The 12,469-nt window shown below is 40.5% G+C and overlaps 1 protein-coding gene across 1 annotated transcript in view; it reads left to right on the forward strand.

Annotated features, from left to right (window-relative positions):
* Positions 1–7,457: 7,457 nt before the first annotated feature.
* LOC103749481 (centrosomal protein of 63 kDa-like) overlaps positions 7,458–12,469 on the forward strand; it is a 10,148-nt gene continuing 5,136 nt past the window's right edge. The window contains 1 exon segment of the mRNA XM_029555677.1: positions 7,458–7,473. Within this exon segment, the coding sequence (XP_029411537.1) occupies positions 7,458–7,473 (16 nt within the window).

Here is a 12,469-nt window from a genome sequence, read left to right on the forward strand (position 1 = left end):
CTGCTTCTCTACTCATTTTTAAAAAATGTTTGTAATTTTTATTTTATGTGTATGAGTGCATTTCCTGTATGTAGGTAGGTACACCCATGTTGTTCTAACCTGCCTGCGGAGGTTAGAAGATGGCGTCCGATCTCCTGAACTGGAGTTATGAATGGTTGTTAGCTGCCATGTGGGTGCTGGGAATTGAACCTGGGTCCTCTGCAAGAGCAGTCATTGATCTTAATAACCAAGCTATCTCTCCAGCCCCAACTTTACCCTATTTTTAAGTGAGGCCCTACATTCCATATAGAGACAGAATTTGGTCTCAAATGTGATGTGAGTGCTTTCCTAAAATTAATTATTGAAATTAGAGGCTCTTTCTTCAGAACTGTGCAGGGACATAAAAGTTTACTGCATTTAGGAAAAGATGATTCCCTTTCATTCACCTACTAATTTGAAGCCAGCATTTTCTTGCCCTATTCTTTTCAAAGATCCTCTATGATAATACACTAAAATACAAAAATGTTTGTGCTTTAGAGGGAGAGTGGGTGAGAAGGTAAAAGACTGCTTTGGGCGAGCATGGGGGAATGTCAGCATACAAACAGGACTGACTTCATAGATCTGAATCTACAATGTTCCTTCTCCTTCCCATTGGTGGGAAAATTCCCATGAACACAGCTGCTAGGCCACAGCCTCAAGGTCTACTCTTCTTTTGATCTGTGTCAGGGCCATGTCTGAGGACCCTCAAAGCTTGCCACCCTGTTATGAGCCCTTTGACAGCAAGGAAATATCAGACCTACTTTCCCAGCTTCCCCCTGAAAAGGGCCCTTGCAGCCTGAGGACTGGCATTTCACTGTATTTCTAGTTTAATTAACGTCTAGGAGATGAACTTCGATTCCCACCCACAGCAGCATAAATTAGGTGGAATTGCATGTGGTGCGCTGTTTTATTTCTGCTATTTTTACTTGCTTGCCATCATTTCCCCCCGTCACATTATAAGAACATGCTGTAGAAGTGTAGATTACAGCCTAACATACAATACAAAAAACCCTGCTATCTGATGCCTGTCCTCTGATGTCTGGTGGGTGTTGGTGTTCTTAGACATCCTCATTGTTGTCTAGGCTGGGGATTGTAAGGTCAAGTAAAGACACTGGAATCTGGGTGATGGATTCTCTGGTATTTCTCAGGGGATATTTTAAATTTGGAAAGCAGAGGATGTTTTCCTTGTTAAAGAACGCCAGCCCGTAAAGATACAAAGGAAGAGGGTGGATGGGTATTAGGTACGGTCTCCAGCTGCAGCAGAAGATAGCCTCCGAACTCAGCTTATCCCCTCTCACTTTTGCACTTGCCATGGTAGGGTGAGAGTCCCATTTCCAACTTGCCAAACTTCAGAGAACCCAGTGTTACCATGTTCTGATGGTTGGCACCTTCTCCTAGTCAATGAGAAAACATGCATGTAAGAAGAAACAAATGACTGGCTTATAGTCAGGGAAGCTCTCTCTTTCCTGCTCTGCTTAATTTAAGGAGTACTTACGTCAGACTTAACACGTAGTAGTACTTTGACTTTAGGCAAGTTATGGAGCTTCTCTGGACCTCACTTTCCTCATCTGTAAAAAGAGATGATAATCGTTTCCATAATATAGGCCTATGGTGAAGACCAAGGGTGATGGGCCACTTTAATAGACAAGTAGCTGAAAATCTTAGTTTTGGAGAAGTGTTTAATCATGTGAGATTTGTTGTTGTTGTTGTTGTTGTTGCATCTGTGACAATGAGCAAGACAGGCCAGTACTCTGGTGGTTCCAAGGCAAAGTAGAGTTCCTTTCTTCACTTCTGAGGGCCTCACACAAATTTTGGCTCCTGGGGCTGGAAAGATGGCTTAGTGGTTAAGACTACTGCCTGCTCTTGGCTAGGACATGGGTTCGATCCCCAGTACCCACATGTTGGCTATGAACTGTCCTTAACTCTAGTTCCAGGGGAATCTGAAGGCCTCTCCTGACCTCCGTGGCATTGCGTGTCATGGGTGCACTCACATACATGCCGGCAATGCACTCATACACATAAAATAAAAATCATAAACAAAACATTTAAAAAAAAACCCAAAACACCAAATTTTGACTCCTTAATGTTGTAAGAAATTAGAAGGCCGAATGTAAAAGTGTCAAGTGAAACTGACTTCAGTTAAGCAAGTGAGGCTGTTTGTGAAACTTGTTAAGTCTCAACAAGGTTGCTCCTGTGCCTAAATGTCTTAAATGTTTCAAGACTGCTTCCATGAAACTTCCGCATTCAGGAGAGCAGAAGCAGTGGTCACCGAGGGTCAGTCCTGAGGACAGTGCTAGATGTTTTAACCACCTAGGGAAATACCAGGGAAAGTTGGCTGGAAAACAAAGGGTCATTGGAGATGATGTCTTGAGAAGGAAGGACTAGATTAGACTCCCTTTTCCTTGAGACCAAGAAGACAGAGTGCAAAGTCAGGAAAAGGGTATTGATTTCTCTTGTGAGACGTTAGAACCACTCACCCTAATCAGGAAATATTAAACAGAAAATTAAAATCCCAAATTTAGAATTAATTTAAGAACCAATGGGCTTGCCCCTTAGTAAAATTTCCTTCCTAGGAATGAAGAAAATTCTGTTTATTGGAAAGGCTGTCTTTCTGTGAGGTCTTTGAAGGCAAGCCTCATGATGTGGGGAGGTAGGCTAGATGGCTCCTGTGACCTCTTCCCCATCTAAATACTCATATTTTTTCCCTTTGGCAGGAAGAGGATTATGTATGTGGGTTCTGTGCTTAAAACGTTTTTGTTTTCTATAGCATCTACATGTGCTCAATGGGTCTGAAATATAAATGTGTCAGTCCTATCAAAGAAACAGTTTTCCACTGGGGTATGTTCTGTGGAGAATGAGAAGCATTAAAAATTCATATTCCTCTGTCTAAGAAAAAAAATGCCTTATGTTCTTGAAAAGCAAACTAGGGGCGAGGATTCATGTGGAAATCCCAGGCTTTGAAAGTGCAGCATGGCAGTCAGTTCCCCCTGCTGCCACACAGCCACGGAAGCAGTGCAAACTGGAGGTGTGTCCAACCAGGCGCTTAGCATGCCACTGAGGCATGACCAATGCCTCAGCTAAAATAAGCAACAAGCGGCCGAACATGTTAACATAATCTTCTATCATTTCTGTTTGATGGGGATTGGATGGAAAATCTGGGAGGCAAGCCATGATGTCGATTTTCAAAATTGATTAGCATTTTTTGGACACTGGAAGCTATTTTTGTGGCATTTCAATACTGAGTTAAAAATTGATTAGTGCTTTTAGGAAAAAAAAGTGTACAAAATTAAGGGAGTGCCAAACATAGGCTGATGACAAGATGAAGGCTCGGATCGTGTATGAGTTCCGTGGCACTGAGGCCATTCCAGTGAGCAGAGCTCTCGCAAGAGAGGGTGTAAATGGCTCTGTGCAGTTTTAGATTAGCTGTTAGTACTTGTCGAACACTTAGACTCTACTTGTGACAATGTGTAAAATGGGTTGCATGCTTGTAGGATAAAGGTTGTTTGGTTCTTTGTCATAACATTAATCACAGATAAACTCATTTCAATTGTTAGCGTTAAGTCCCTATAAAATTGTGTAGAAATTCCATGGTTGATGTCCATTCTCTTTAAATTTTTGTGGCTTTGAGAACTACCATGATAAATATTTTGTCATTTCCAAATGACTCCTAGTGGGGATGATAAAGTAATGATAGTTTTCCAATTTCTTGATTCCTTTTTAGTTCTCCATATACAACCTCGGTTCTCAGAGCCACTGTATCCCTTTTCAGTTATCAAACACAGACAGGAAGTAAAGAAGTGAAGCATAGCAGGGCACTTCTCAGAAGAATGAGAACCTTCAAAGGTCAGCTTCTCTTGCTTGTCAATAGTTGACATTTAAGCATTTATTTTAGGCATTATGGATAATAGTTTTTTTTTTTTTTGAGATAGTGAAGAACCGCTGTGTTGGTATGCAATTATGTTCATAATGAGATGCAAAAATGCAAATATGGTAGTACGTGCCAGTTCTTTGGAGTGCCTTTTGTCAGAATTGCAGCCACCATGAGACTTAGATAGATACCATGTCACTGTGCAGAGCTGATAGCTTTTAACGGAGCATCTATAACATGATATCTCTAGATGCTAATTAGCAGGAACCTTTAGTGATGATAAATGTAGAGGTCATTTTTTTTCTTGGTAATTTCAGAGTTAATTGTATTAATAGGACAATAGAAAAATTTGTTGGTAGAGTCAGCAAACATTTCTATCCTTTAATAGTTTAATGTACCATATGAGATATATTGTATAGTCATAACTACAGTACCTAAAATCTACCCTGCAGGACTGATTTTTAAAACTTCATTTAAAATGTAAATAAGAATATAACTCAAACTCCCTCCATCAAGTGTTTAAAAACTCTATTATATCTTTTCAATGTATTATTTGCATCTTTGCATTTTGTGATTTTTGGAGAGGAGGAGAGAGAAATCACAAGGGCTATGTAGATGATGTTCTGAAAATATTGCATTTATGGGCTATTATGTTTGTTAAATATGATATGATTTTTTAAAGAATCACAAAGTAATTACAGCCATAGAAGTGGTATAATGGAGAGATCATAAAGCATACTTTTATTTCCTATTATGGTTTGAATAATGCTTGATCCTCTTTTGAGTAAAGAGTAACTCATGAATTGGGCAGCTTTAAACCACAATAGTTTGGAGAGTCTGCCCAGGGAATTCAAAAAGGTTTTTAAAGGGTGAACTTGGAAATGAAGCAAAGAAAAGTCTGTTGTTTTCTTTTATCTGTCTTTCTGAAATCTCATTAGTATATTGGTAGCTTCTGATTGGTTAATTTTAAGTGTACTTTTTCCAAAAATTTAAGCATTATAAGACATAACCTCAGTTGAATTTTGGTTATATTCACAAATAATAAAATTATGAAGCCTTATGTCATCTAACTGACCTCATCTACTAGGAATTCTTTTTTAATTTTTTGATTTATTTTTATTTTATGTGATATGTTTTGACTGAATATAAGTGTACCACATGCATGAAATTCCTGCTGAGGTCAGAAGAAGACATTCGGTCCCCTGGAACTGGAGTTGCAGACCATTATTAGCCACCATGTGGGTGCTGGGAATCAAACTTGGGTCCTCTGCAAGAGCAGCCAGTGCTCTTAACCTCTGAAACATCTCTCCAGCCCCTGAGAGAATTTTTAAATGCTCAGTGTTCATTTAATTTTTTTTTGATTCATTCTTTAATATTTTGGGTTTTTGAGACAGGGAGCAGAGCCTCATTATGTATCCATAGCTGGACTGGAACTTGCTATGTGGACCAAGCTGGCTTCAAACTTAAAGCAATCCTCCTGTTTCTGCCTCTGGTGTGCTGGGATTACAGGCAAACATGTGCCACCATGGCCAGCTTCATTCTTTGGTAATTTATTTACTTACTTACTTTTGAGACAGGGTCCTGCTCTGTAGGCCAGCCTGCTCTTGAGCTCATTCTTCTCTTCTTTCAGTCTCTCTGAGCACTGAGATTACAGGCATGCTCTACCATACCTAGCCCATTTAAATTTATTTTGATACTCTACACAGAGCAGAAATTTAGTAGAGGTTCAGTGAATGAATAAATGAAAGATCATTGATTGTTCTGGATGTAAAACTAGTCAAAGAAGCAAAAGAAAACAAACTGATTTTTAAAATTCAACTTAGAGAAAATCCAACTAAGGATAATTTCCCATTAGAACCTGGTGTCACAGGCCTGTATTCCCACTACATGGAAGACTGAGGAAGGAGGATTGCAAGATAAAGACCAGCCTATGCTACAGAGTGAGTTCAAAGTTAGACTGGGTATCTTAATGAGACCCTGTCTCAAAATAGAAAGCAAAATATGTCTGATGAAGTAGAGGACCTCCCTAGAATGTACAACATTATGAGTTTAATCTCCAATACTACAAAAAGAAAATAATTTCTCTACTTCCCAAGTCAGCGACGGTATGCACAAGTCTCAGAGTTAATTGGCAGTAAAGCTGAGCTAATGAATTACTTTCCAGAGTGTAGAGCTATTCTGTCAATCAAAGGTCATGAAGACACATCACATACAAAGCAAAGAAAGGAATCAGGATTATTGAACCAGGAATTAAGATACATTGAAAGTCATAAGTGCTGTCGTTACCTATCTAAAGAATGGTCATAGTGGTGCCATATAGATGAGAAGTTAATTTTGTTTTGGTTGTACTTGAAGGTCAGATTGAGGCCAATGTGTTTGAATTTTAAACATACACAGTATGAGAAAGATTTTTTACAAGTTCTGTATTACAGGAGGTATAGAACCCTTGACCTTTTGTCAACTTGTTACAGATTTGGTCAGTAGTTAGGTGGTTAGGGCACTTACCTGCAAAGTCCTTATCAATCCACAAGTGATTTTAGTCATATGCTTAAATATGGTCAAAACTCTTTGAAGGGCAAGTCAAGCTCATTTCTCAAGAAATAAATTCATCTGAAGTGGCATAAAACTTGCTTCTACTTCAGACTGGTTAGCAGGAAGCCAGGAACTATAATGCATCATATATAATCATGTCCTTTGTCCAGATTTCAGACCTCAAAGTATCGGCTAGAACCCCTCCTTCTATAGCCTTCTCTGTTTCTTCCTTAGCATCATCCCTTCAGACTTGTAGTGCTGGTGCTGCAGACACATACTGCTAACTTTGAACATCTGGCTTCATCTTAGGGAATAGAGGATGGCTCATAAGCATCTCTGTTGCTCGTCCTGATCGTATGGATCGGAATCCTACTGGGAGTCCTGCTCCCTTCAGATGTCAGCTTGAGTGCCATTCCTGCCAAGCTGTCTGGTTTGGTAGTATGCCAGCATGCTAGAGAATATTCAGTCAGCTACATGTAGAATGGAGGATAAATGTGCACCTCACATTCATTAGATTTCACAGAGAACTGCTTATTCTGATTCTTCATGATCTAAACCAAGATGGCAGAAAGGGCAAAAATTAGCATTGCCAATGTAAAGAACTAGGTCGATGGGGGTAGGGGTCATAGTTGTCTTATGAGAGAGCAAGAGAGTTTGGATTGCTTTATTTCTTTTTAAAATGATCTGAGTTTCACTGTTAATTATGAGCTAGTTTTCACATTCTGGACACACATGTCTCTGAGTGGCTGTCAGGAATTCTATAGCAATAAATTATACTGTGAGGTCTGTACTTCCATATAAGATTTCCATTTCAGAAAAAAAAGGTGCCCTCAGACATTGCATTTCAGGGTGATAATTGCACTTCTCAGGTGGTTAAGAAAAAGATGATCTATAAATAATAATTAAAAAGTTGTGCCCCAGGGGAATGGGAATGTCAGGTATGGAACTCAAACATATGAAATGCTAGACTTGTGGCTTGACCCTGTTCTTCCCTATACAGCATCATAAATTTTCCACATATTTATACTTCAATATTTGGATGCAACAACTTGAGGGTTAAATTGGCCCTTTGATGGCATAACTTATCCTTATGAGCATTTGTAAAGTGTCACAGTATGAATGCTGGCATTAATGCATAGCCTATGAACTTTTAGAGGAATGTGTTTGGGGGAGGACAAGACTTATTCCAGCTTAACTATGAAACATTAGGTTAAAAATGGTGGATTTGAAAAATGATAGACTATGATCACCTGTCTTTGACTCACTCTGTAGAACAGTAGAAATATTACAAAGGTATGACCCCGTTTCTCAAAGGAGTTACACTAGCTTCAGAGTAAGGAGGCAATGATGGAATAGCAGAAACTCCCCCAACTTAAGCATGTACAATATGTGAAAGAGACTGTAGCATCTAAGTTAGACCCTGAAGACTAACAGGTATATCCTATGCAGAAGAAGAGCATTCCATGGAGTAGAAACATAGTGAACAGAAACACAGGGGGACAGAAATGGTGGGCTTAGGACTTGATAAATGATTCTTTAAGGGAGGGAAGAATGGAAATCTATACTCATGCACTTGATCAAAACATGAAATATAATCTTTAAGATTAAATGATGTAGGATGCTTGAAGATATTAAACAAAAGTATCCTTTTGTTTGCCTTTAGAAAAAAAGTTCTAAATATTTTGTTATTTTTATTTTATGTGTATGAGTGTATTGCCTGCATGTATGTGAGTGCATCCATGTCCTGCAATGCTGCGGAGGTCAGAAGAGGGCTTTGGATTACCCTGGAACTGGAGTTAAGGACAGTTCGTAGCCGCCATGTGGGTGCTGGGAATCGAACCCAGGTCCTCTGCAAGAGCAGTCAGTGCTCTTAACTGCTGAGCCATCTCTCCAGCCCTAGATAAAAGTTTTTTTTTAAAAAAATAATTGTTGAAATACAGGATTATCCAAAGGTGAGTTGCATTAATGATATGAGAGTTTTGTTTTCTTGTTAGTGGAAGCTATTGATCTGGTGTTTTCCAGGTGACTTGGGAGGGCAAGTTTATGTGGAGTAGAGGCATGTGCTATTTACTTGACTGTCATGGCGTTTTATGTGCGATGTTGCCCTGTGTATAGCCATCAGAGCATATCAGGTGACTGCCAAGGACAGGCATTAGCATCAGGGTATAGATACTCCCTTAGCCATCACCATATGGTGCTGTCTAAACAATAAGAATAAACAGGTTATGTGGAGTTCGTGTGCTGGGCAACCAGAATCAGTTCTAAAAAGTGCCTAGGATTGTAATTTTTATTACTAGAGCATTGTGAAATGCAGTTTGGGGTGATCATTTCAAATGTAAACAATCATAGTGCTGGCATCAAGACCTGCCTATCAATATAGCAGTCCTGAGAAACGGCAGCTGGTTAGAGGAGCAAAAAATGTGGCCAGGGTGAGTTATTGGTTATAGAACAGTCAGTGTCTGTGTGGAGAGAGTGCAAAGCTGCTGGTCAGTGGTGCCATGGGCACAGGTTTGACTAGGTGAGGCAGAAATGTGCATATCTGATTCTGTGCCAGCCTCAGGGTATGGATGGATACCCAATGGATGGAGTTGGATGGTCACAAGCAGCACTGTAGCATTCGAAACCATATGCACAACTTCTTTTTAAAATATTTTATTTTATACATATGAGTGTATTGCCTGCATGTATTTAAGTGTACCCATGTAGCGCAATGCCTGCAGAGGTCAGAAGAGGGCATTGAATTCCCTTGGAAGTGGACTTACGGATTGTTGTTAACCACCACGTGGGTGCTGGAAATTGAACCTGGGTGCTCTGCAAGAGCAGCCAGTGCTCTTAACTGCTGAGCCAACTCTCTACCCCTGCACAGCTTCTTAAAATGAAGTGGTGTGTTGCCATTAGGGATCAAAGACCTTCCTTAGTTTGTTCAATGTCAGTTCTCCAGAAGAGGTTCAGGTATACCATTTGACTAATAGTGTGCTAACAATTACAGTGGAGAAAATACCACAGCCCTTGCTGTCACCCAAAAGACTCCATCGATACTGCTTCAAGAACTAGCTGTTCATTACTTTTTTCCCTTTTGTCACTCATGCACTACTGTGGGATCAGAGGCAGGAAATTCCACTCAGCATCTCTTTCAAAAGCTATGTTTATCAAATTGTGGTTCAGTGGGTCCAAAAGTATGTGATGCCAAGGTATATGGGGAGAGTATGTTTTGGCAGGGATTTCAAACCAAGTCTTTTTATATTAAAAAGGACAGATGTATTCAAGAGTACCATATGCTATTGGTAGGTATGCTATGGTGAACAAGCACTTGTGAGGAATTTTTTCTGGGATTGGACTTCTTTGTGTTAAATTCTTAAACTCTGGTTGAGAGCTGGGAAGTCTCCATACATATCCTCTGTTGTTAAGAGCTCTTCCATAGGAGCAGGCATCAGTTGCTTTGTACCCATCTGTGGATTGGAAGAAGAGATTTGTCACACCTAGAGGTTTTCATGTGCTCATTTGTTACATGACCTATGAAAACCTATTTAGGCAAAACCAGTCAATAACCTAGTGTCTAGGAGGTCTAGTTTTCTACTTTCTAGTATCAGGAGGAACTCCATCCTGATGCAACTATAAATATGATTCCAACTCCATAGCTAGAGAGACGCAAATCTGCTGAGTTCATGTAGAGATATGCTTTTGGAGGCCTTGCTGTCTAAATAAAATTCAATACATTTGATGATCATCTTTAGAATAAGATGTATGCTGCACACTTCCAGACAGAGAATTGGATGCTCCTCTCCTTCTCATACTCCCTAGTTCCTCTGAGGATCTTTCCCTGCTAACAGACACTTGTCCCTTGTTTATGTGCAAACAAACTTTCCAGCCACGCATGCATTCTTAGTTCACTTAGGCCCCATCCAATGGAGACCAGTAGCTGGTTAGCACAATGATGTAAGTAACTGTCTATTGCACACTCCAGTTGCTAGTTTTAATTTCTCCTTACACTAACTCTGTATTTTGATGGTAGAAGAAGGGTATATTGATGAACCTTTTTGTATATAAGCTTGTTCATTTAATAAAGATTTTTTGAGAAAGTCTCACGCACTGACAAAAAGTGCACTGAATATTAAACGTGCAGATGACTCAAGTTTGGTAGCAATAATGTGTGAGAACAAAAATTTGTGTTTTTTAAAAATTTAGTCCTTGTCTTGTTTTGAGACAGGGTCTTACACTAGCCCACGGTGACTCAGAACTTACTATACAGCCCAGGCCAGTGTCTCCAACTCTTGGTAACTTCCCTGCCTCAGCCTCCCTCATGCTAGAGCCTCTAGCATGAGCTACCACACCAGCTTGAGATTGATAGCTTCCTGTTGTTTACCTTTATTTTCATCATTCTCTAGAGAAGGACTGAGTGACTAACTGCTGGCAAGCACAGGATCCTTTGTACAGCCATTTTCATCTTTGAAAACGACACTTGGTCTGAGACAGGGAAAAAGTACTTTCATGTGCTAATGTTACCAACATTCCGGTAGATGGTGACAATTCCTTTTTTCTCTCTCCTTTTCCTCTTACTGGCACCTTTCTTCTTTTGCAACCAGTCTAGACTGGTCTGATTATGATACTCATATGCTGGGTTAGAATAAAAACAACTTTCATAGGGTGAGTGGGATAATAAATCAGGCAGGAACCCTCAGACTAAGAGTTTGCTCAGAGGGGTGTCAGAGTGTCAGTGTATATCCCCCTCTGTGCAGGCATGGTGCCTCCATGAGAGGGGTCTTGCCCTACTTTTCCCCCTTTCTGCATTTACCCTTGACCATGTTTCTGAGACTTCAGATGTCAAACCCCACCCCAGTGTAGACAACTCAAGATCGGGATCTTCTGTCATGAAGATCTTCTGTAAAGGTCTACTCCCTTCTTGGGTCTGTGAACTAGAGCAGTTAGCATTGGCCTTCTTTGTCTAATGGAGAATGATAGTCGTCATGGGTAAACCTGTTCCTTCCTGCTTTCCCAGCTTGTGGAAACCTTTCAGCTAGCTACCTCCTCCCAGTCTATTTATTCTCCTCACACAGTATCTGCCAGCTTTCTATTCTAAAGCACATCTGTTATTGACAAAAGTTCCCTAGTTGTAATACAGGCCACAGGCTTAGTCTGACATCTTTGATGTAGCATTAGAGGCCCTCCACAGTGGGTCCCAGCAGGCCTTTCTAACCATGTTTCTGCAGTATGGCCTCCCAGAGAAGATGGCCATTAATTCCGAGGGTTTTAGTCAATTTCATGCTGCTATTACAGAACCCCACAGAGTCAATCATAAACATTCCAACTTTGATAAAGGTCTTCATGTTGTCATGACATGGCAGAAAACATTGCATGGTGAGACTAGGAAGAAATTTGCCACTTTCATAACTAACCTATTCCTTAGATAACTAACCCACCCATACTATTGATAACTGCCTTCAACCACTTAGGAGGCCAAGAGTTTCTATGACTAATCCCCCAGTGACCTTTAAGTTTCCACCACTCAACACTATTACAATTAAATAAGGACACGAATTTTGAGGGGGTCATTCAAACTACAGCCATAGCCCCTGGCCACAGCTTTCCTTTCACTGTATTTTGTTCTCATCCCTTTCTGTGACTTTTATGTCCCTGTTGACCTACATGGACATCCTGCCAGATTTCTTGGCTTTCTGAGATACTACCTCCACCATCCTCCCCTGACCCTGTCACCTACCCATGCGTGTCTCTTCTCTTAATGGTCTGCAGGGGAGTCTTGGAAACGTTAGGTGAATGAACATGCAAGAGGGCAAGTGAATTAACAAATGAGCAGGTAGAGGATATCTCATCACACATCATGGACCACAAGTGTAACCAACATGGTATCACGATACATCTCCTCTGGAAAAGTAATTTTAAAAAAATCAAGCCGGGCGTGGTGGCGCACCCCTGTAGTCCCAGCACTTGGGAGGCAGAGGCAGGCGGGTCTCTGTGAGTTCAAGGCCAGCTTGGTCTACATAGTGAGTTCCAGGACAGCTGGGGCTACAGGGAGACGCTGTCTCAAAAAGACCA

The sequence above is a fragment of the Nannospalax galili genome, unplaced genomic scaffold, assembly GCF_000622305.1.
Source record: "Nannospalax galili isolate Female #2095 unplaced genomic scaffold, S.galili_v1.0 scaffold63, whole genome shotgun sequence".
Classification (NCBI taxonomy): Eukaryota; Metazoa; Chordata; class Mammalia; order Rodentia; family Spalacidae; genus Nannospalax; species Nannospalax galili.